The sequence below is a fragment of the Eucyclogobius newberryi genome, unplaced genomic scaffold (assembly GCF_026437365.1).
Source record: "Eucyclogobius newberryi isolate DKJ021-1_F unplaced genomic scaffold, fEucNew1.0.hap1 SCAF_16, whole genome shotgun sequence".
NCBI lineage: Eukaryota > Metazoa > Chordata > Actinopteri > Gobiiformes > Gobiidae > Eucyclogobius > Eucyclogobius newberryi.
The window spans coordinates 19,348,542-19,373,764 of NW_027315790.1; the positions used below are offsets into that span (position 1 = coordinate 19,348,542).

At 41.2% G+C, this 25,223-nt stretch overlaps 1 protein-coding gene across 1 annotated transcript in view; it reads right to left on the reverse strand.

Annotated features, from left to right (window-relative positions):
* LOC140361907 (gamma-aminobutyric acid type B receptor subunit 1-like) overlaps positions 1-25,223 on the reverse strand; it is a 183,488-nt gene that overhangs the window by 68,323 nt on the left and 89,942 nt on the right. The window contains exons 7-9 of the mRNA XM_072447815.1: positions 24,320-24,565; positions 23,022-23,085; positions 8,020-8,097 (exon numbers count right to left, since the gene is read on the reverse strand). Of these exons, the coding sequence (XP_072303916.1) occupies positions 8,020-8,097; positions 23,022-23,085; positions 24,320-24,565 (388 nt within the window). The remainder of the gene's footprint in view (positions 1-8,019; positions 8,098-23,021; positions 23,086-24,319; positions 24,566-25,223) is intronic.

Sequence of the window (25,223 nt, forward strand, 5' to 3'; positions counted from 1 at the left end):
GATGTACACGGTAAGAGTTAAAGCAGTTCACCATCAGCCAATTACACCTTAGGATGTTTTACACCCACAAGACTTTATGAAAGACAGACAAAAGGAATCATAGACCATGCAATGTTTCCCACAAGTTTACACAGAGGCTATAGTTGTACAAGCGACTCATCATTCATCAATTATTGTATTTGTATTAAGATTTTTTTTGCCACTTAGTTGACACTGCATAATACTCCTCATTGTTTCATGCTTATGTAAAACGCTGCTTAACTAAACTAAACTAAATCAGGTAGACCAAACTTGGACAAAACCAGGTATAACACTCGACTAAATTAGGACTAAACCCCATGTAGCCCAGAAGTAAAAATAACAGGTATAATATACTATCAAAGTAAACCCCCCTCTGATCAACACTGACCACAGCAGCTGAGAACATCAAACAACCAGGATTAAATCATAGACACTGACCACTGAAGCCTAGTAACACCACTGAGGACATTTTCAGCATTTTCAGGACATCTTTAAACCGGAAAGCAAACCCGGTCTAAGGAACCTCTATTCCTAACAACAGCTGACCAGTGACAGCCCAAAAACAGTTGCGGTTTTGGATTCGTTCTGACCCGATTCCTGCCACCTGGCTTCACATGTCAATCGCCCTAATGTGATAGCTTTTTCTTTGCACAATTACCATAAAGTCACTCATCAGTACATCCCAGTATAATCCGTACAATGGTTGTCCATGTGTCCGATTCATCAGTGTCTTCTCATTGTTAGTGGAGACAAAAGCTGAGTGTCCATACTCCAAGGCTCCACTGACAGCTTGCTCCTCACACAATGGAAGTAGGAATTTGTTTGTTGCTGTAGTTAATTGATTTAGTCATCCACATTTTGAAAACGTCCAATTATGGGCGCTCAAGTGGGAAGAAGATGCTAATTCTCTCACAGAAATAGAACGCACGGCTTAAAAGCCTTCTGCGGCACGCTCATAACATAAACAAAGCATTAAAAAAAAAACATAAGTAAAAACCTCTAATGGGCTTGATGTTTGTGAATTTGTGCATTTGGGGGATTAAACAGTCTTAATACATCATTTTTAGACATTTCAGGACACAATTGTGAATCTCTACGTGATCAATTCCTGCTTGTTTTGTCCTCTGAAGCCTCTTAGCAACCTCAATGACTGCTTCATGTGACCTTCAGCCATTGTCTGTGCGCCCGAATGGACATGCGGAGCTGGAATAATGAGGAGCACACCGGCAGACTAACCACTAGCCTGCGCTTGAACCTGGCTTCTGAAACATTCTTCTACACACACTAGTAGCAGGAGCGCGCAGAGAGAGAAGTAAAACAATGCAGAAAGAGCCGAAAGTAAAAACAAAGTCGTTTTCCAAATAGGACTGATCTGTGCCAAACGACTGCAATCATGGTCAACTTCCGATCAATGAATCCTTGACCATTTGCCTCGACTTTTCCCTTTTTTCACTCTTTCGATAATCGCAAATGCAATCACACGACAGCACATCCCAAACAAACAAACCCAGGTCGCCTCATGCTTTTCAGGTTCACCCACCTTCTCCCTTTCACGTGGACTGGAAGCCAGGTGGAGGGAGACGCACATGTGGACAGAGCTGACAATCCCAGCAGAGGACACGTTTGTTCAAAGTATTTCATAAGAGGAAAAACAAACATAGTTTCCTGTATAATTTTACTTTTTAATTTTGTTTTTGTTTTGGCAGAGATATATTGCTAAATGTTAAACAATTGTAAATGCATCCTACCGGTATCACTATTGCCACAGAATGTATTACCTACCTAAATGCTCAGTGGTGCCCCCAACCTACTTCAAATGTGTAAAAAGTACGTAGGCGTTTGATGTCTTTAATTCAACATTTAGGAGACTATTTATAGTTATGTTTTATGTCCAATATTCCCAACCCGAAAAACTGGAATATAGTTTATTGGTATTTTTTATGAAAGAGCAACATAAAAAAAAAAAAACAATAAACTGCAGCGTGCTAAAGTAGCTCTTATGATTCAATAGAGCCCCCATGTGTGATCTAATCTCAGTATAAATGCAGCATTTCTGTGAAGGCCACATAAGTTTTAAGATAATGTTGGGGAGGAAACAGCTTCAGGGATTTCAAGGAACACACCAGACAGGTCAGGGATAAAGTTGTGGAGACATTTAAAGCAGGGTTAGGTAATAAAAAAGATTTCCGAAACTTTGAACATCTCACAGAGCACTGTTAAATCTATCATCTAGAAAAGGAAAGAGTATGGCACAACTATGGCCCTCGAAGAACAGGGGATGCTGGGACGTTGCTAAATTCCTATTAATATTGTTTAATCTGTTGTAACTGCTGTTGTAATTTCAGGTGCTACAAAAAGTGTTTTAATTGAATTGAACTACAAACCTACAAATTTATGGCCGTCCACCAAAACCTACCGGCACAGAGTAGTGATATGCAGCCAAGAGAACCATGGTAACTGCAGAGATCCACAGCTCAGGTGGAGTGGGAATCTGTCCACAGGAAAACTATTAGCCATGCGCTACACAAATCTGGCCTTTATGGAAGAATGACAAGAAGAAGCCATTGCTGAAATTCAGCCATAAGAAGTCATGTTTGCAGTTCGTCAGAAGCCATGTGGGACAGAGCAAACATGTGGAAGAAGGTGCTCTGGCCTCATCAGACCAAAATAGATGTTTTTGGCCTGAAAGCAAAAAGTTATATGTTGTGGAAAACAAACAGGGCACATGACTTTGAACATACCATCCCCACTGCCACTCACAGTGGTGGTGGCAGCATCATGCTGTGGGGCTGCTTTTCTTCAGCAGGGACAAGGAAGATGTATGGAGCCAAATACAGAGCAATCTTGGAAGAAAACCTGTTGTGTTGACGTTTGAAAAAGACGAGACTGGGGCGGCGGTTCACCTTCAGCAGAACAACAACCCCAAACGTAAAGTACGACGCACAATGGAATGGTTTAAAACAAGACATTTTAAAGTGTTAAAACTTAAAAACTGCTGTTCACAAAAGCTCTCCATCAAATCAGAGCTTGAACTGTTTTACAAAGAAGAATGGGCAAAAACTTCACACACTATAATTTGGGAGAAAGGCAGTTCCACAAAGTATTTACTCAGGGAGGATTAACATGCTGCACTTTTCAGTTATTAGTTTTTTTCTTAAATCTTTGAATCTTGTATATTTTTTGTATATAATTATGTGTCCCTTTCACAAAAATGCCAATTAGTTTGTGGCCATGATGTGAAATGTGGAAATGTTCCAGTTGTACAAGCCGCTGTACTTCCACAATACGAGCTGGCCCATTGCGTCACGACAGAAGCGAGCGCCGCTGCAGATCAATCAGCGTGATGGCGGCTCGAGCGGAGCTATCGCGGGCACAGAGCGAGGCCAGGCAGGGCAAGACCTTACAACGCTGTCTTGGGCACTTTAAAAGCATTTAAAGAATGTAAAAGGTTCATGTTGTGAAAATGGAGAGGAATCGCTTGAAAATATGACCTTTGTGGAAACTGTAGGTGCCTTACCTGAACATTAGCAGCTTAATTTCCCACAAAAAAACAAAAAACATTGGATCGCTGTGGGAGAATTCTGGAGCTCGAAGTGCAGTCAAGTATGGAGTGGCAACTAATCAAACTCTTGCTCTCTCTCGGACGGATGAGGCCTTGGTTTATCGTGAGAGCAAGGCCCACACATGTAGCCATTCAAGCTGTTTCTCCGAAGATTAAAGACATTTCCAAACGTAAATTTCCAAAAATAACTAAAAACAACAACTATATCTTGCCATTGCATATTCAATGATCTTACAAATCCCACAAACCATCCATCTGCCATTTGACATTCTTGATTCATGCATTGTATCTAATTCAATCAACTTCAATTGCTCTGTATTTTCCATAGTCCACAACACAAATCATCCCGGCACATTTCTGCGACGCGTTTGCATAAGCTAGCTCTGAATGTGTACTTGAGTGAACAAGCTCGCGGCCGCAAAAATCCAAGGTCAAGCCCAACGCCAATCCATTTATCTATTCATTCAGACAGCTAGCATCTTAGCGCCTCTCTCGTTAGCGCCCAGAGTTTAATTACTAAATGGATTGAGAGGCTCTGATCTATTAGCATGCTCATCCGGCTGTGGCTAACTCCCCAATGTGCTCAAATGTGAATGTTGCGATTGATGAGTGCTGTGCGAGAAGGAGGAGTGGAAATTAAATGAAAGTTTTAGCTATTGTGGTGTAATTCTTGATTCGATCTGGTTTAGTTCTGGTGTAGACCCAGTGTTTGTAGACCCAGTTAGTTCTGGTTCAGGTATAGTTTAGAACTGGTTAAGTCAGGGGTATAAAAAGTCTTGGTATGTTCTCGGATGGGTCAAGTATTGGCCTGGTTTAGTCCTGGTTTAGTCCTGCTGTAGTCCTGGTTTAGTCCTGCTTTAGACCAGGTTTAGTCCTGCTGTAGACCTGGTTTAGTCCTGATGTAGATCAGGTTTAGTCCTGCTGTAGTCCTGGTTTAGTCCTGCTTTAGACCAGGTTTAGTCCTGCTGTAGACCTGGTTTAGTCCTGATGTAGATCAGGTTTAGTCCTGCTGTAGTCCTGGTTTAGTCCTGCTGTAGACCTGGTTTAGTCCTGCAGTAGACCTGGTTTAGTCCTGATGTAGACCTGGTTTAGTCCTGCAGTAGACCTGGTTTAGTCCTGCTGTAGACCTGGTTTAGTCCTGATGTAGACCTGGTTTAGTCCTGCTGTAGTCCTGGTTTAGTCCTGATGTAGTCCTGGTTTAGTCCTGCTTTAGACCAGGTTTAGTCCTGCTGTAGTCCTGGTTTAGTCCTGATGTAGACCTGGTTTAGTCCTGCTGTAGACCTGGTTTAGTCCTGCTTTAGTCCTGGTTTAGTTATGGTTTAGTCCTGCTGTAGACCTGGTTTAGTCCTGCTGTAGTCCTGGTTTAGTCCTGATGTAGACCTGGTTTAGTCCTGCTGTAGAGCTGGTTTAGTCCTGCTGTAGACCTGGTTTAGTCCTGATGTAGACCTGGTTTAGTCCTGCTGTAGACCTGGTTTAGTCCTGCTGTAGACCTGGACCTGGTTTAGTCCTGCTGTAGACCTGGTTTAGTCCTGCTGTAGACCTGGTTTAGTCCTGCTGTAGACCTGGTTTAGTCCTGGTTTAGTTCTGCTTCAGACCTGGTTTAGTCTTGGTTTAGTCCTGCTGTAGGCCTGGTTTAGTCCTGCTGTATAATCCTGCTGTAGACCTGGTTTAGTCCAGGTTTAGTCCTGCTTCAGACCTGGTTTAGTCCTGCTGTAGACCTGGTTTAGTCCAGGTTTAGTCCTGCTTCAGACCTGGTTTAGTCCTGGTTTAGTCCTGCTTTAGTCCTGGTTTAGCCCTGATGTAGACCTGGTTTAGCCCTGATGTAGACCTGGTTTAGCCCTGATGTAGAACTGGTTTAGTCCTGCTGTAGTCCTGGTTTAGTCCTGATGTAGACCTGGTTTAGTCCTGCTGTAGACCTGGTTTAGTCCTGATGTAGACCTGGTTTAGTCCTGCTGTAGACCTGGTTTAGCCCTGATGTAGTCCTGGTTTAGTCCTGCTTTAGACCAGGTTTAGTCCTGCTGTAGACCTGGTTTAGTCCTGCTGTAGACCTGGTTTAGTCCTGCTGTAGACCTGGTTTAGTCCTGCTGTAGACCTGGTTTAGTCCAGGTTTAGTCCTGCTTCAGACCTGGTTTAGTCCTGGTTTAGTCCTGCTGTAGACCTGGTTTAGTCCTGCTGTAGACCTGGTTTAGTCCTGCTGTAGACCTGGTTTAGTCCTGCTGTAGACCTGGTTTAGTCCAGGTTTAGTCCTGCTTCAGACCTGGTTTAGTCCTGGTTTAGTCCTGCTGTAGACCTGGTTTAGTCCTGCTGTAGACCTGGTTTAGTCCTGCTGTAGACCTGGTTTAGTCCTGCTGTAGACCTGGTTTAGTCCTGCTGTAGACCTGGTTTAGTCCAGGTTTAGTCCTGCTTCAGACCTGGTTTAGTCCTGGTTTAGCCCTGATGTAGACCTGGTTTAGTCCTGCTGTAGTCCTGGTTTAGTCCTGCTGTAGACCTGGTTTAGTCCTGCTGTAGACCTGGTTTAGTCCAGGTTTAGTCCTGCTTCAGACCTGGTTTAGTCCTGGTTTAGCCCTGATGTAGACCTGGTTTAGCCCTGATGTAGACCTGGTTTAGTCCTACTGTGACCTGGTTTAGTCCTGCTGTAGACCTGGTTTAGTCCTGCTGTAGAGCTGGTTTAGTCCTGCTGTAGAGCTGGTTTAGTCCTGATGTAGACCTGGTTTAGTCCTGATGTAGACCTGGTTTAGTCCTTCTGTAGTCCTGGTTTAGCCCTGATGTAGAACTGGTTTAGTCCTGCTGTAGACCAGGTTTAGTCCTGCTGTAGACCTGGTTTAGTCCTGCTTTAGACCAGGTTTAGTCCTGCTGTAGACCAGGTTTAGTCCTGCTGTAGACCTGGTTTAGTCCTGCTGTAGACCAGGTTTAGTCCTGCTGTAGACCAGGTTTAGTCCTGCTGTAGTCCTGGTTTAGTCCTGCTTTAGACCAGGTTTAGTCCTGCTGTAGACCTGGTTTAGTCCTGATGTAGATCAGGTTTAGTCCTGCTGTAGTCCTGGTTTAGTCCTGCTTTAGACCAGGTTTAGTCCTGCTGTAGACCTGGTTTAGTCCTGATGTAGACCTGGTTTAGTCCTGCTGTAGTCCTGGTTTAGTCCTGATGTAGACCTGGTTTAGTCCTGCTGTAGACCTGGTTTAGTCCTGCTTTAGTCCTGGTTTAGTTATGGTTTAGTCCTGCTGTAGACCTGGTTTAGTCCTGCTGTAGTCCTGGTTTAGTCCTGATGTAGACCTGGTTTAGTCCTGCTGTAGAGCTGGTTTAGTCCTGCTGTAGACCTGGTTTAGTCCTGATGTAGACCTGGTTTAGTCCTGCTGTAGACCTGGTTTAGTCCTGCTGTAGACCTGGACCTGGTTTAGTCCTGCTGTAGACCTGGTTTAGTCCTGCTGTAGACCTGGTTTAGTCCTGCTGTAGACCTGGTTTAGTCCTGGTTTAGTTCTGCTTCAGACCTGGTTTAGTCTTGGTTTAGTCCTGCTGTAGGCCTGGTTTAGTCCTGCTGTATAATCCTGCTGTAGACCTGGTTTAGTCCAGGTTTAGTCCTGCTTCAGACCTGGTTTAGTCCTGGTTTAGTCCTGCTTTAGTCCTGGTTTAGCCCTGATGTAGACCTGGTTTAGCCCTGATGTAGACCTGGTTTAGTCCTGCTGTAGACCTGGTTTAGTCCTGCTGTAGGCCTGGTTTAGTCCTGCTGTAGTCCTGGTTTAGTCCTGATGTAGACCTGGTTTAGTCCTGCTGTAGACCTGGTTTAGTCCTGATGTAGACCTGGTTTAGTCCTGCAGTAGACCTGGTTTAGTCCTGATGTAGACCTGTTTTAGCCCTGATGTAGACCTGGTGTAGTCCTGCTGTAGACCAGGTTTAGTCCTGATGTAGTCCTGGTTTAGTCCTGCTTTAGACCAGGTTTAGTCCTGCTGTTGACCAGGTTTAGTCCTGCTGTAGACCAGGTTTAGTCCTGCTGTAGACCTGGTTTAGTCCTGCTGTAGTCCTGGTTTAGTCCTGCTGTAGGCCTGGTTTAGTCCTGCTGTAGTCCTGGTTTAGTCCTGCTGTAGTCCTGGTTTAGTCCTGCTGTAGACCTGGTTTAGTCCTGCTGTAGACCAGGTTTGGTCCTGCTTTAGACCAGGTTTAGTCCTGCTGTAGGCCTGGTTTAGTCCTGCTTTAGTCCTGGTTTAGTCATGGTTTAGTCCTGCTGTAGACCTGGTTTAGTCCTGTTGTAGACCAGGTTTAGTCCTGCTGTAGACCTGGTTAAGTCCTGCTGTAGACCTTGTGTAGTGGTCATGTTGTACAGTGTGCATGTTGGTGGATGGGTGCAGGGACATGGGGTGCAGGGAGTAAAGTGGGTGCGGGCCGATGGTGCCGGGTCAGAGGGAGCAGGAGATTAGGGGCTGGGACAGTGATGGATGCCGCTCACCGATCCACTTGTCGTTGCCGTACCAGGACAGATTGCCTTTGGTGCTGTCGTAGTATCCAATCTTCTTGTAGCTGCCTTCTGTGGACACAAACACACGGCCGAGTTTAGGAGAGGAAAGCATTATGGATTTTCATCAGCGTACACAGACATGGGCGGGACTAAAAGGAGGAGACACGAGATGAAGTATCGGGCGAGTGGACATGTAACAAACTTCATGGGTGTTGTTTTTACGTCTTGTGTCTGGTACCAACTTCACAGTCTGACAACCCATATATCATTCACTCAAAAAATCAACTGAATATACTATGTTACTGTTTTTCATTTTAATTATTTTATATTAATAATTAAAAAAAAAGTAAGATGGTCATTATGTATATATATATATATATATATATATATATATATATATATATATATATATATATATATATATATATATATATAGGAAAAAGGAATACTAAGGAAAAAGGCTTAATTCAATGATGATTTGATTAGTTTTAACTTTTATTCACTTAAAGAACTTTGGATTGCTTTGATTTTGGAATGTAACAAAATGTATATTCTGTTTTATGCACAAACGTATCTGTAAACATGTTTTATGCAAACATGTTGTAATTTGAACGCATGTAAAAAACAATAAATAAAATTCATACTGAAATAACTAATAAAATGACTAAACATAGCTGCATTTGATTCAACATTTGATTCAACCTTTTGTATAACTAAACATAGTACAAATGATAAAATTAGATCAGTCATTCTCTCATCTGCTGCACTCTCAATGTCTAATGTGTACATTTATTGAATTCAACCATTCATATTTTGACTGGCCCAAGAACATAACTGTAGCACTATTCCTACTCACAAACCTCGCCCTCAAAAACAGACCCTTGGATATTATGGTGTTGACTGTTTGGTAAAAAGGCCTTTGCCTGATCTGCAGAGGTTTGTTTAGTCATAAAGTTAATAGCTTGCAGTAAACGCAGACATTTAGCACAGCTGCCTCCATTAGCATTTAGTGAGCATTTGCTTGATTATAATGACAACAATGCAGTGTTACGGCTGTCCAAATGTCTGCAAGAGTTTAACTTTAAAGCTAAAATAAACTTCACTGTGCCTGTATGAGAAGCTTATCCTCTGCATTTGACCCATTCTTAGTGTAGCTTATGAAAAATGTATTAAATTGTATACCTCAATATTTACTTTCAACATCCCAATGACAATAATCGGACAATATTTTGGCAATCCATTAGAAATGTCCTACAACATGTGAATGTCTCGTAGGTAGGACTGTTAAAATGAAACGCAAATGTGGAGAAATAAACTCTTGTACGGAAGTTTAGTTTATTTTTTCCATTTATTTTATCATTTATTTTTCTGTTTATTTTATTTCTAAATAGTTTTTACTATACAAACATTTCAATCACATAATGTTCAAACAAACTTTTGGCCGGTATGGATTTTTTCAGCTGATATTGGTATGTGTCTTGCTGTGCAGGGCGACACCCGACATATGTCAATACAAGGCCAAAGCCCACAAATAGAAGTAAATTTAAGACGTTAAACTGAAATAATAACTTCGTCCTTTGGTAAAAATGTTTTAACTGAATATGTTTTTTAGATAAAGATCATGTTTTATGTACTTTTATGATTTTGACAGCCACTTTTTAACAGCATCATCGATGCCTCTTTCACCTATAACGTCTTTATGGACACATCTCCAGCTCTTAACCTGGATCCGTGGACTAGAGTATGTAGCAGGAAGATTATCTTCTGATGTATGTATGTTTTAGATTGATGGAGGAAATCAGAGTACCTAGAGAAAACCCACCCAGACACAAGAAGAAAATGTAATCTCCACACAGAAAGGCCCCGCCCGCCTCGTCACTCATTCAAACACACTCTATTTTCATTAACCAAGTGTCAATGCTTCAGGTGCTAATAATCCATGTGAGCAATGAGCCTATATTCATTGTTTGTGGACTACATATTAATGAGCACACGGTTATTTCAACCAGAGACGGGCAAATGTGCTGCAATGAATATATAATGACTTTGGTGCGTAGACCCCGGCAGGTAGAAAACAGGGATGTGATAGAAGGAAAACCTGGTGTCCTCTCTATGAATTGTTTTATAAGATTTATAGATGTCTTATAAAAGAAAAACATGTCTATGCAACATTTTATTCCGGGGTTTGAATGTTTGAACAGAAATGTCTCCTGAAATCAGGAGGATTTATTCAAACAGGAACGAAAAGTCCAAATACATTAGTAACAATTTATAACAAATTAGCTTTTATAAAACATTTTCAAAAATACTTAATTATTAATGAACAAAAGATGTATTAAGAAAAATTCAGGCTTTGTAAACTAAAATTCATACCTTAACCCAGAGCTCCTAAACTTTTTCTGGTGCACCCCCCTGGGAGATGAAAAATAACACCCCAAAAATGTGTGTAACTCTCAGACTCAAGGTCTTTCTTTGGTTTGTGATTGAAGCTATGAGGAAATGTCACAACACAGAGCCTGACTGCTGTACAAATGTGAGCCTCACTGCTCTACAACTCCCTGAGTGCTCTTCTGCCCCTCTGGCTCTTCTCCTCAGCTGTGCAGACAGGGCAGGTCAGTTACCTGTCTGCAGTGGGACAGTGCAGAATTGGCGCTTCACTGCGGGGAATGAGGCGTTTCAAGGAGAAGACGCACTCTCGTTAGTTCTTGGTCACTTTTACCATTTACCACGACTGTCACAAAGACACTGTTTACTCTGCTGTGCTGACTCGTACCACAATGCTTATGGTTCATATTCAACACAAAAAGCGCACGGGATCAATGCGGAAATGAAGCAAATGTAGACGTTATGCCTTCCCATATTTTACAGATATACTTTATATCGCCCTACGAGCTGTCAGAAGCTGAGATAAACCTCAAGTGTAAAAATAAGACTCAAAAAGGGCAGGGAGGAGACGAGCGGGTAGGGAGGCTATTCAAAGTGTAGTTATGTGAATAAGCTTGTGATGATTATACCAACGTTTCCTTAAACAGGTCAGGACACAAGTGGTGATGAAGAGGATGAGATGAGGCTGAGGAGGCTGGTGGCTCTGCTGCTGTGGAGGAGGAGATGGGGCCTATGTTAAAACAGCAGGATGAAGGAACAGAGAGAGAGTGCACTGAAATTGGATGAACATAAAAGGCATAAAAAATTAAAGTGTAAAGCCATTCTGTATTTGGAAGAGGAAAGAATAGCACAGTCCTATATTTGAGTCACACTCTGATGATTCTGTGAGGAGCCCGTAGCTATGACCCTGCTGAAATATTGAGCAGATGCTTGATAAACTCCTGCATTAATAATATTTAATGTGGTGGGTTTGCTGAGAGCTGCTGTGAGAGGGCAGAGGAGTTAAGAGGCAATCAGAGTTCACAAAGGTGAGTATGGTTCAGAGCATTATAACAGGACTCCCATGAGCACAGCAGGCTGAAGCAGAGGAATATTTGAATGGAAGTGCACATTTCAAGTGGCCAGGCTGGTTAAGACGCTCATCCATTTCTATTCAAGGAGGCTGGATTTTAGTCTTCAAGGTTTGATGGGCATGATTTACAGGCAGCCCAATAAGCCCAATGAACCAATAAGAGAACACAAACAAAGAAACCAAAAATGGCGACTATTTAGAAATGTTTGGAACAAGATAATTACACAAAACACTATGAAACAGCTCATATTTCTACTAAAATCAGAAAATGTATTATACCTTTATTTGTATTGGATTTTTTCTTTAACATGCTCTTTATTTGGCATCTCATGTTTATAAAATATTGCACATATTGAAAACTTTACAGGACTAAACAGCAAGGCATTCCCTCCTCAAGATGTGGTGTTAGCACTATTTAACGGGAGCAGAGGGAATTAAGTGATTGCAATGATTTATAGATTAATCTATAGATTGATTTTTAGACTTAAAAACAGCACAAGACACGTCTGCATTTTATTTTGACATTTTCGGAGTCCCAGACAGAGACAACCTTGTAAACAGGATGAATGAAACAAGTGTGAATGAGGAAAACTATTACTCCTGTTGGTGTTAAAGTGAAAAAAAAAAAAAAAAAAAAAAGCCCCTGTATTTCGGCTTATTCCTTTTTCTTTTCAGCCATAACATTGGTATTTTGCCTTTTTTGGTTTGAAACAATAGTGCCAAAAGGCTTGGCTCCGTTTTGTCACAGTCTCCTGGCTCGGTGTGCTCTCTCGGTGCCACAGTGGTGCATGTGTTGTTGAGGATGTGCTGAAGTGACATGAGCCTGTTCCACACGGCTCTCAGAGGAGCATGTTAGCTGCACCTGAGACTCACAAGCTACAATTCTGCGCTCAGACAGGAACAGGGTTTTCTGATAGATTAATTTAACATTTTCTGTGGATAATACACATTAGACTGTAATAGAGACTTTTTTTGGACCAGTTCTAGTCATGCATGGTTTAATCTTGGTTCAGGCCAGGTTACTCTCACACACACACTGCATCCGTCCTCAAAATGCAAGACAATGTGACGACAAAAATCCGATTATGATCTGATCTCTATGACAATCTGTTATTTTAGTGAAACTGTGATTCAGTGCGCTACTGTTTAATGCAGCTCTGTGCCCAAACACAGACACTCCATCCAACTAACTCACCTGTCATGCTCTGAGTGAGTGACAGGTGGGTTTAACCAATCACAGTGAAGAGTGAACATACTGTATGGGTGGAGATAGTGTTTTAACGGTGTGACATTAGCATGGATTTTCAGTGCGCGTTCACAAATTTTGCGTTGTGACAAGTGCACAATGCGTAACGTCACATTTAAGTATCACAATGCATCGTTGCACAAAAACCCTTCAGTATTCCGGCGTGTATCTAATATATGCATTAAAATCAATAGCTTTATTTAATGGCACTGCTACTACTACAGTCTGTTCATGCAAATCAAGATCCCGTATACAAACAAACACTAGTCTATTTACAATGAACAGGCTACAAAGCATGTGTTCTGTTAGCTATGATACATTAGCGGTCGGCCCAATCCTCCATGGAGATGTTAAAGTGTTGTTTTTGCACAATTACACTATTCAAAAGAGAGAAAGTATTCTGTCTATGAAGATGAAAATAGTGTATAATAGTAGAAGTGCAGAAGCATATATTTTAAAATAGCCCGGGGAAAGAGTTGATTTGTGTGGCATTTATTTTTCAACTTAGTAAGACGCAAATGCGCCTTTGTTAAGGAAGCGTGACAGCAAACTAAATGTAAAACTAATTAGGGGTTTCTGACGGGTGAAGTGTTCTTGGCACTCAACTGTTCTAACTTATTTAAGGCAAGAAAGCTAAAAGTGAAAAATAAATAGGGCAGGTATTTTTAATAGTCAGTGATGTAAAAAAAACATGTTTAGCGAATAGAGAATAGCATCTAAAGAAAGCAAATTCATTGTGAGAAAGAGACAGTAGTTTTTTTTCTAAGACTTTATTAATCATGTCAAATAAGAGCTGTGAAAACAAAAGGCACCCTCACGTGGCACCTAGCTTGAAACGTTGTAGAGGCTTGTGAAAAAGACACTAGATTGTTTGCTGGACTTTTCCTTTTGTGAGTTAGAGAGTTGATCTATCCCGTCACGATTTGCCATTTATCACAGTGTTGATTATGAAAAAACTCAAATGAATTGGATTTATCATTCAGCCCTACGTCAAAGTCAATCAATTAACAGGAAAATGTAGTCTAAAATGGGGGAGAGGGCAAAGAGGACATTCAGCAAACTGTTGGAGCTGTGACTCAATCTCACAATGCTGACGATGCTGACCACACTTTGCCTCACAGTTACTGCAACTTAGACCCCTCGACTACCTGGAAACATTTTGAATTAAAGCGGTGTAATATAGAGATATATTATATATGAACTATTATAGATTACTACACTATATACCGGGGATTAAAACAGGCTGCAAAATTCCCCCAAGTATGATTTAAAGTGTGCATGATTTCATTCATTTACTTGCAGTAGCAGTTAGGTGAGGTTTGAACTGCTGCTTGTTGAGAGAATGCTAATTGCAACATTCTGCCATGTTGTTCTGTTCTCTTGACCCCACATATTCCATATGTATCACCACATGGTGTGCGAGAGTATCCACGTTTGCTGTTCCGTGGGGTCAGTCCCATACATATGGAGAGTTTTTCTATTCAGAGAACCTGGGTTACAACATAAATAGGTTGTATACATTGTTTTTTTGTTTTTTCTAGGAATATCCTTCTTTGAACAGAAAACAGATATGTTCAAAAATATCAATGGGGCTAATAATGAACTTCACCATCTCGGACTCTGAGGACCTCAGGGATCGGCCTCCTGCTGGTGCCCAAAGTCAGGACTAAACATGGACCGGCCTCCTGCTGGTGCCAGAGTCAGGACTAAACATGGACCGGCCTCCTGCTGGTGCCAGAGTCAGGACTAAACATGGACCGGCCTCCTGCTGGTGCCAGAGTCAGGACTAAACATGGACCGGCCTCCTGCTGGTGCCAGAGTCAGGACTAAACATGGACCGGCCTCCTGCTGGTGCCCAGAGTCAGGACTAAACATGGACCGGCCTCCTGCTGGTGCCAGAGTCAGGACTAAACATGGACCGGCCTCCTGCTGGTGCCAGAGTCAGGACTAAACATGGACCGGCCTCCTGCTGGTGCCAGAGTCAGGACTAAACATGGACCGGCCTCCTGCTGGTGCCCAGAGTCAGGACTAAACAGGGACCGGCCTCCTGCTGGTGCCAGAGTCAGGACTAAACATGGACCGGCCTCCTGCTGGTGCCAGAGTCAGGACTAAACATGGACCGGCCTCCTGCTGGTGCCAGAGTCAGGACTAAACATGGACCGGCCTCCTGCTGGTGCCAGAGTCAGGACTAAACATGGACCGGCCTCCTGCTGGTGCCCAGAGTCTGGAATAACCCTGAGGTATCTGTGTTTCAGTTTTATGCAGCTAAAATCTGGAATAGTCTTCCTGAAGATGAGAGACAGGCCTCACCACTGACCCGCCCTGTCCCAATAATCAAATTATGCTTTACTAAATCTGTTCTGCTACTACATAAGAAACTCTTGTTTTCATAGAAATCCAACAATTTTCTCTCATTCTTCCACTGCCTAATTGCCATGACTCCCACTGATCCCGTCTGTTATGCGTCTCCGTGGCTCCGACATGCTTTCACAAGCAGCAGCAGGATCCATGGGACAGATGCAGAAACTGTCCAATCTCATGAGCAAGTTAAACTGGAATGAAGGTATTCAAATGAACATTAATGCTTACTGGCAAAATGCAGATGGGCTAATGTAAAGCAGTGAGTGGATTAAAAGTGCATTTTATTGTGTCCTTGCTTAAGAATATAGGTTGTGAAGAAAATAACACTAACTATAAGTACTTACAAATGCCCAGACCCTCTATGTTTATAGGGCTTGTTATAGAAATGTAATCACTTTAAAAAGCATTAAATAACATTGACTTTTAAAAATAACAATGCAAATGTTCCGGGGTTAAAGTGGAATCTGGTGGTGGAACACATGGCAAAGCATGTATATATTGTACATATATTTGTATTATTTAAGTCTAAGATGCACATGTAGGCCATTTAGGTCATTTAAGCATATTGAAATAATATGTGCCCTATTAATCGTTGGCAAAGGTATATGCCTATTTCATATGTTTGAATTTCATTATTTCATTTAGTCCCAAGAACACAAGATCTGCTGCATTTGGTCAAAGCTCTGTTTTTCATTTGAGTCACATTTAGTGAAGGACAAGAGCACCATGGAAACGCTAAGGTGAGGGGCCTGACAAGCTCAGACTCAACTTTAGTGTTTGAAGTCAGGACTACCAACAAACAATACTGTGTGAAGGACCAACGAAGTAAACAAGTATGGCACTCTCTTTTACCTGTCTCCTCCTCTTTGCTGTACGAGCAGCAGAACACAAATGCTGCTTAAAGGAATAATGGAGGATTTTTTGCGAATTTGATAACTCAAGCGGAAGTGCTCATGTGCACTCCCTCCGTGCGGAGGCACACAAAAGCCTCGATGCTACACGTGCGTTCATGCACTTAGACACAGGCAAAGGTGCTGCTCTCCTGGGGACGAGACAGATCGCGGCTGCAGGTGAACAGTAGGTGCGTTTTAAGGTGATTCTATGATTAGGACTAATCGGCAGTCCACGTCACGAGGAAATGAGACTCAGATTTGGCACCAAAAAATCTTCCATCACGCCTTTAAGTCATGACTGTAGCTCGTTGTAAAACTCGCGTTTAAAGTACTCATGGTAGTGAGTTGCCCCGTGTGTAATCAAAAGCCAGACGTTAAATGACGCTCCAGAAAACAAATCTAAACAGGGCATAACTTTCATTCTCACGTCTACTCTCCTGACAATGCAGAAGTGGCTGCTTAATTTATTTACTTATCTACTTCAAACTAACACAGTGGTAGTGGCAAATAGAGAATGACCCAAAACTAGTCAAGTAAATAACTCCTGAACATTGTCCATACAAATAAAGGATTACACTAATTTTAAAAGCACATGTCTGTTTGTATGTTTATCCAGTCAGTAGATTGTACATTGTGGACATTAAATGCATTTTAGGGGTTTTAAAAAGTACTTCGGACTCCTGGGTGAAGGGAACAGATAACATTTAATTATTTCTTTTGGGCTGAAGCAAAGCAGAGGAGGTGCCCGGGGCTCGGATATGCTTCATCACTGACCCTCACAAAGCAGCACAACAACATCCATTTTTTTTTCAACACCCCCGAGAGCACAGCGACACCACAGCGCATCTCTGCAGACAGGAGAGAAGAACAGTGAGAGCACCAATAAAATGACAAATTATGGAAACTCGGAACTACAAAAATAAAACGGTCAGGAATACACATCGAGCGTTAAACAGCGTCCAAAATGTTAAAGGGTGTCATGGATTATATACTGTAGAAGACAAAAGAAGAGCAAGGATTTTTCAACATCATAAATCACAGTGAAATTTGCAATATATAATGCCTATACATTCCCCAGATATGAAATGAATCAAACTAGTACTCAATGTTGACAAAACTAAGCTAATGTTGTTTCCAAAGTTTAAGAAGGTTCCTCGATCTGTTCAGTATTGTCCTCTCTTGAAGGAAATACCTTGGGGTCTTAACTGACGACTCCAAAACATTTATTTCTATTAAAAAAAAAAACAATTTTAATATACAAACCAACACAAAGACACAGAGAGTTTTTATTTATACATAATTTAGTAGTCCAAGATTTATTGTCTGGCATATTTGTCCCAATTAGTCGAAATTTGTCAATTTTCAAGTTTGGTCTGATTGTAATCTTCTAGATTTTTCGAAGGTCAATTATAATTCAGTCTCGTCCTTAGGTGTTTGTGTCATCCATTTTCCCTGCAGCCAGAAGAATGTTCCAGAGGTATCCATTTACTGTGTCCATTGCAGGAGTCCTTTGAAATTGAGTGGGATGATGATGTCAAAAATAGTCTGCATTGCCTTGATAATTACAGTCTAGTAACAGGACATACAACACATGATAATGACGAGGCTCCTTGCAACCACAATATCTCCAACAGTTAGATCGTCCTGTAAATAATTTGCACTTTGACATTGTGTTATGAAAAAACATGACACATTCTTCAAACAGAATTCTTTTCAAACAAATCCGTCCAATATTTATGATTATATTTATTTACCACCGATATCAGTCTGCAATGTTACTCCTTGGTAATGAAAGAGGTAACTCTGCCGTCTTTTTCAGAAACAGGAAGAGAACTACCGTGGACAGAGCTGTAAACTTGAATACAGTCTTTATTCTGAGCCAAAAGACCGACAGACTTAACAGACTTAAAAGCTTTAGACAAAACTTATCTTAATATAAATATAAGCACGACGAATTCACTCACACTTTGACAAATTTTTCTCTTAAACGAAGCAGCGACAGGAATGATGACTCACAGACTAGAGGTTTGATTCTTTCTCACACTTCAGTCTGAGAAATAATCAAAATTAAACAGGATATGGAAAAGTGTGAAGGCTAATTGAAATCATATATTATAGCCTACATTTAAACACAGAGATAAAGAAAACACAGAGCTAGAAAACCAAGAAAACTTTTTCTTTTTCAAACGTTGACCTTTTTCCCCCAAATGAAGAGTATAACATGTTCTAACTCTAAATCATAAAAGAGATTTGATTCTTACTTTAAAATACAGCCGAAATTGACAATGACAATGGACAAAATAGGACTTTTCTTTTAGATTTAAAATGCTTCAACACTTCTTTTCTTTGGATGCCATTCCTTTACTTTATAATTGCATTAATTACTTATCCTGTGTGTTCTCTTCTGGTCTATTTGTTTTTGTTGTTAAAAAAAAAAGAAAAAGGGATGGATCCAAGGGAATGGAAGGAAAGTAACCCCACGACCTCTGTCAGTAACTGTCACCTGGAGCCATCTTGGATTCTGTTTTAGGATGGGTGTCACGGCAGAACGCAGTTTTGGTGAATGGAACACTTTCCGGGTGAGGCCAGGGGGAGAGTGATGTGATGCCGCCTGACACTTCAATGAGCTGTTTGACAAGTCCAGGATCCGCAGAGAGGAGCCACAGAAAAACTGGGGCAAAGCACAAGTCAAGACGATGTTTGATAGAAGTGTGAAGCAGCGCCACATTCAGACGGGAGACTGTGAGAGAGAGGTCGGATTTTCATCTAAAAATGTTCTTTGAATTTAAAACAGAAATAGCTCCTCCATCATTTATGCTCAAGGACAAGCTCTGAGGTTCAGGGTTTAAGCTTCAGGTCAAAAAAGCAAATAAAAAACATGCACCCCATGAACCCCAAACGTCAAGTACCCAGATAGGCTTTTGAGCAGGTTTAAATATGATGCAGTATTTTCCTCCGGCCACAGACGAGCACAGAGCTGGCCTAAACCCTTCACTTCCACAAAATGATTCTTCAAACATTATTTTATTCCACTGCAAACCAACAAATCTGGTCCATGTCCTGTCACTGCGCTCAGTGATCATTGAAATGTTGGTTATTCCAACATTCACTGCACTATGGGCCATTAACGATCAGTTTCATGATATGTTCACTGTGTAATAAGTATCTGCACTAGTATCAGTGGGTATGAGATATCTGGCAAATACCAAAGTCGGGACTGAAAAGGCTGGATTGCGAGCATGACTACAGCCTTGCTTAATTTAGTTTGGCTTTTTGGAATGTTGGTAGGATGTTTTATTTCAGGATTGACAATGTTTGAATCTGCACTTGACCAATGAGTTCTCACCAAAATGTTTCTTTAGAACAAAGGACTCATTTGTGGAGAGTGGCAGATGGCTCCAGACTCTCTCTCTGCACATTCTGGGAAGCCACAGATTAACAATGATGATGAATCTCTTATGGACAGCATCTCTGGACACTATTTTAACTCATTGATGTTTGCAGGTTGATCTATTGCTGGGCATTCGGTGCCTGAGCCCTTTGTATATTAGATGATATTTTCTAGCATCTGACTCAGTAGTTGATGTTGTCTTGCAGTTTCTGTTTCCTCATCAGCTCTTGGGAGATTCAGTTGTTCTGAGTCTATGTCGGAAGAAGAATCCTCATTTCCTCCTGAAATCTCACTGAGGTGGAAAAGGGAAAAGTTTCTGTTCTGTTTCTGTAAATACCCTGTATCTTTGAAGCTAATTACATTGTTGGAAATTGTTGGAGCAAATCCAAAAAAGCATTCTCATCCTCAAGACCAGACCATATATTACAGAACATTGTAACAACATCCTCAAGTTATGTGGCTGCTTCTAGATTTGCATTCGATGTAACAAACCTGTTGTGACCCTATACAGGCCGAGAAATAATTTTCAAAGTTAAGGGCCAGGGGTGCCCCCTATCTAAAAAAGATAGAGGCCCCCCAGCAATTTCAGGGGCCCACAAGCGCGCGCGACATCGATAAATGTGTTGTTTTAAACCTCTTTATTAGCATGTAAAACAATTTAAAGTACTTTTAAGAAAACATCTTTTGAAATTATATTTATATTTCGCCCGCCTGTTCAATATATTTCATCGAAAAATCCGTAAACCAAGTAATAGAATAACTACGGCCTTACTAGTTAAATCTTGATTTTTTTCGAGGAATTTCGATACAGGGGCACGGGGGGCCCCCTCCAAATTTAAACCCCGTGCCCGCCGGCGATTTGAGGGGCCACGGGCCCCGGGCCCCCATCTATTTCGAGGCCTGCTATACTCCAATGGATTCTTTAGTCATTACTGTGCACAGTGATCCATCTTGGACAAAGTAGTCAGTTCCACATTTTGCCCAAGACCACCATCAGGGACCCTCCCCATCAGGGACCCCCCATCAGGGACCCCCCCATCAGGGATCCCCCATCAAGTGATTTATCCGTTTTAGGTGGTCATATTTGGATTCAGGATTAAAAGGGTAGAACACTGCAAGAGACAGCAGCCCAGACCCCATGTGACCGCGGCCTCAGGCAGCTGCAGCCCCAAGGTGACTTCTGTGGCACAATATCCCAGCGACTGCATCCTCATCCCAATCTTTGCTTCATGTTTAAGTATACCAAGCCCAAAGTCAATGAATTTGACCTTGAATGGCTCCTTTTTTGTGGTCCACAAGCATCATATTATCAGGCGTAATATCAGTGTGCAGACCATCCAAAGCAACCAGTAGCTCCTTGGCCATTGGTCTGATTTCGCTCAAAGAAAGAGGATCTCTTCGCATTGTCATCATTCCCTTCACATTCAAATCAAGCATCTCAAACACCAAAGAGTGAATCCCTGGCACTGTTTGGAAATAACTGTTGAAACTTATTACAATGTGGCATCTGTGTCTCGGATACTAATTGCTTTGAGAATTAAATCTTTCTCCTTATCACATTCTCAATGTTCATTTTCACACATTTTACAGCCACAATGTGTGCTTAGTCAAATATTCAATAACTTTGAAGAAAATCCCCTTACCCATAACCACCAGTCGAAGATCCATATCGTCAAGGTTAGATATGCTGTACTTTTTTTTCTATATTCAACTGAATTTTAGTAGTTAAAATGGATCAATAACAGGTGATAACAAACAAAGTTTGCATCTGAATCTGGTAAGTGAATGTAACAATTGTCAGGAGTAGAGATAGTTTGTTTTCTTTAGAGGTTTATAAGAAAATAAAGAATTGATGACATCACAAACAGTGCCAATCTGTATGGAATTCTTAAATATAGCATTATCAGAGCTTGTTTTATTCAAACAAACATTTTTATATATATATATATATTTTTTTTTTAATAAACTGCATAGATTCATGTCAATTATTATTATATCATTTAAATTGTATTGTTTTTGGCAATTGAAATGTTGTTATTGTGAATTATTTATCTTTATCTATTGACCTTTATTTAACCAGGAAAGTCCCACTGAGATGTAGCATCTCTTATTCAGAGGAGTCCTGGCCCCAGAGGGGAGGAGCCTATTGTAAATATTTTAGCATGTTAATGCCAATGTAAACTAAAAATGGCAAGCGTTACTTCTGGTGTGAGTGAGTGGGGCCCTGAAGCGTCATCCCCCCATAGTCTCTCTGACACTTGGAGGAAACACAGTGTTCAGTTCTTAACGCTGCTCGTTCAGACTTGTTGCATGCTTTGTGTGGTAGCATTGATCAGCTTATGATGTGACGACAGGGGGAAGACGTGCAAAGTGTTTCACTCTAATATGTCGCCCAAACTTGTTTCAAGCCTTTACGATTGTCAGTGTAATTAGACGTGTGGGGGGGACAACAGTGGTTGTGGATAGTTAAATGTGGATGGACAGCAGGGCCTCAGCACACCTCTGCAGGTGAGCTTTAGGGTCGCTTTGGCCTTTTTACTGATGGTTGCATTTGGAAATACGAGTGTTTGAAAGTCTAGGTCCTGAGGCCACAGTTTGTGAATACAGGACACGATTAAGCTCCTACAAACAGCCTTGGGAGAGCAGACCTTTGGCTAATCTGCTGCAGTTCTCGGGATGTTCCTCACATAACAATTCAGTGAGATATTTGATCATCCATTTTCTACCGCTTGTTCCCTTTTGGGGTCGCGGGTGACTGGAGCCTATCCCAGTGACTTCGGGCCTTAGGCGGGGTACACCCTGGACAGTGGCCAACTTGTCGCAGGGCCAAAATATGAGCAATATATTTGAAAATAAAAAAATTAAACAGCCATGCAAATGATCCTGACATTACATCAAAGTTCTACAGAAGTGCACGTCTCATTGAGCTGACAAATGAGCCTAGGAAGCACAGCGGGGAACAGAAAGATTAGGCATGTGGAAGTAGCTCACTTTGTACTATAAACAAAGCTACATTTTGAAATTGTCCTTGGATATTTTTGGACCAGTGGGGATTTCTCTCCCAGTGAGGCCAACCAAGAGAATTATGTTTGTTGGATTAGCAAACTCATTTTAAAGTGTATGATGAAATATTTCAATTCTCCTTAACTATTAATATCTTCAAAATGGTAGGGGGCACAAAACACATTTTGCAGAACAGATTAGTGGCCATATTAAATGTTTGGTGAGATTGTCCCTGTGGGAAACAGTTATCATAGTTTTTCATCAGTCAAGTTGCAGTTTGTGAATACATTTGACAAATAAACGTCACTAAAACAGGTCATCATGTTTGATTAACTCTTAAATGTAAGAATATTTCCTTTGTTTTAATGAAAAGTGTAGTCTAAGGTGTCATTTGGACTTTAAGTGTAAGATAATAAAACATGTTTTACTAATAATTATGAATTGCACGTAAAATATCATTAATCATTTGTATGCCGTTATTTAAGAGAGCTTCGAACCACAGAACTATATCCTAAAGTCAATATTTCACTCTCCTTTGAAAGAGCAGCTCACTCCTCCCTGGTTAAATGATAGATGGATGTAAAGTATGTAGGACATGTACAGGTCAGTGGATTATGAAATAGAAGAGGTGAGGGGCCGTACCTTGAAGTTGTTCAATCAAAGTCCAGGCCATGCGAGAACCCTGAGCGTCAAACACAACGTGACCCTGAAGAAAAAACAAGAGGAATAATCATGTTTTACAAACTCCTTTACTGTTTTTCTAATTATGACGTAGTTTGGTGAGAAGTATTAATCATAGTTGTTAGTCAAGTTGTGAAGAAAATTGGACAAATAAAAGTTGAAAATTGCAGGAAGTAGAGCAGAAAAGGACTAGGAATCATTAGAAAAAAAAATTATCTCGGAAATTCTTCATTTTGTGGTTCGATGGCCAACTGGAACAGCCCGCAGCATCGTGAGTTTGAATCCGGCTGTACGTTTTTGGACAATAAAAGAGTGAAGAGTGAAGAACTGTCGTCTGCAGGTCCTACTTTATGTGGACAACAGGCCCATTTCACAAAAAGTGTGGATCTTCACCCCCCGCTCCATTTATTCTCTATGTGGAATAAGCTCAGTCTCGCTAAAATAAATCAACAGTTGAGAGCGAGTTACAGATGGTAAATCACTGGCAGCATTTTAAGACCTTTACATACGATGTAAATACTGCACCAGGGGGAAAACCAGGGTTAAACGGTTTCACACAACCAGGTAGGTTTGGATTTTGTTTTCCCTAATAATAAAAACCTTGACATGCAAAAAAATAAGACATCAGCACGCTTTTTCACACAACTGTAAAAGGTGGTGTTTGATCCCAAGCTAATGTGAACCTAAATAAAATGGAATCAATGATGTTAAAATGTGGGGTGCACGGTGGCAGAGCAGTTAGAGCACCACCTGCATGTCCTCACCATGCAACTCTAAAAATGCCCCTAATGAATGAATGTGAGAGTGAATGTCTGTGTGTCTGTGACTCTGTGTTAACCCTGCAACGAGCTGGCAGAAAGTGGTGGAAAATGAATGAATGAATGTTAAAATGTCACCACAAACTGAACTAACCGGTTTATATTTAAGTTCATTTGTATTAGCCTTCAGCCTTTGAGACAGAAACACTTATAAACACACAGGTTTCATGCAATATTTACATGGTACATAAAGATCTTAACTTAACATGCTGTCACATAACATTATCCATCTGTAACGGCTAACACCCCAGAGAGAATGAAAGGAATGGGACGTGAAATCTGCACTTTGAGGGAAACCATAACTAGCCAGGCGGTATCATGAAAAGGGCCTACTGAAGCTATATTTTTGTACAACTATCAAAGAAATCAACATGTTAGAGAGTTTTGAAATTGCCCTCAACATTAAGCTAAAATGCCAAAATGAAGCCGATGATTACTGACCGACACTCCCTCGAAGGAGCTGGTGTTGAGTGCTCTGTAGATCTCGGCTGTGATCTCCCTGTTGTTGTAGTTGAAGTCCTCCAGCCTGTAGCCCTTTGCCTTCAGGGGACCCACGGTCTTGTTGAGGGCCAGAGCCAGGGCCCACACGGCGTCGTAGGCCAGAGGAGCCTCCTGGAAGCCCCCCGTGTCCTCTGGGTTCTTCCCCCCCAGTTTGGACATGAGCTGGTCCAGGAACTCCTGAGAGGTCTGAGGAGAGAAGGAGAGAAGATTGCTCAAAAATATTGGACTGAAATGAAAAAGGCATTGAATGTTTTTGGCCTCAAAACTCCTGCCATGAAAACTGTCAATGGATACATTTGGAGTGTACTTCTAGTGGCAGCGAAAAAGGCCATTCCCAAAAAGAATTATGACACAGACTGCTCTGACAATCAAGGACCGGACCAGTATTATGTAGGTCTATACTACAATACAACTAAAAAAGGACCTAGAAACTCGACAGAAAAGCAGATTATTTTTGGGATTTTATGTCCATAAACTGTGAAAATGCACAAGATTAAAAAGAAGACAGACATATCAATAAATGTGCTTGAATAATGTTCACACAATATAACAAAAACACCAACTGTGGGCAGTAATAAGGGGGTTGGTGGAAACAGACATTTTCTGAGCACTCAGGCCTCAAATGCAGGAACATACAGGATTACTCACACATGCACCATTCAATCAATATAACTCTGAGTAAGCTGATGGCGGGTATTGTTATAACATATTTAAAAGCTCACATAATATGATATGATGTAACACAATTTACTAAGAAAATAAAGAAAAGGATGACTTCTTTTCCTTATGTAAAATTCTTCTTGTTGCTCTTCTTTGCATATACTTTTTACGGTGTCCAATACTA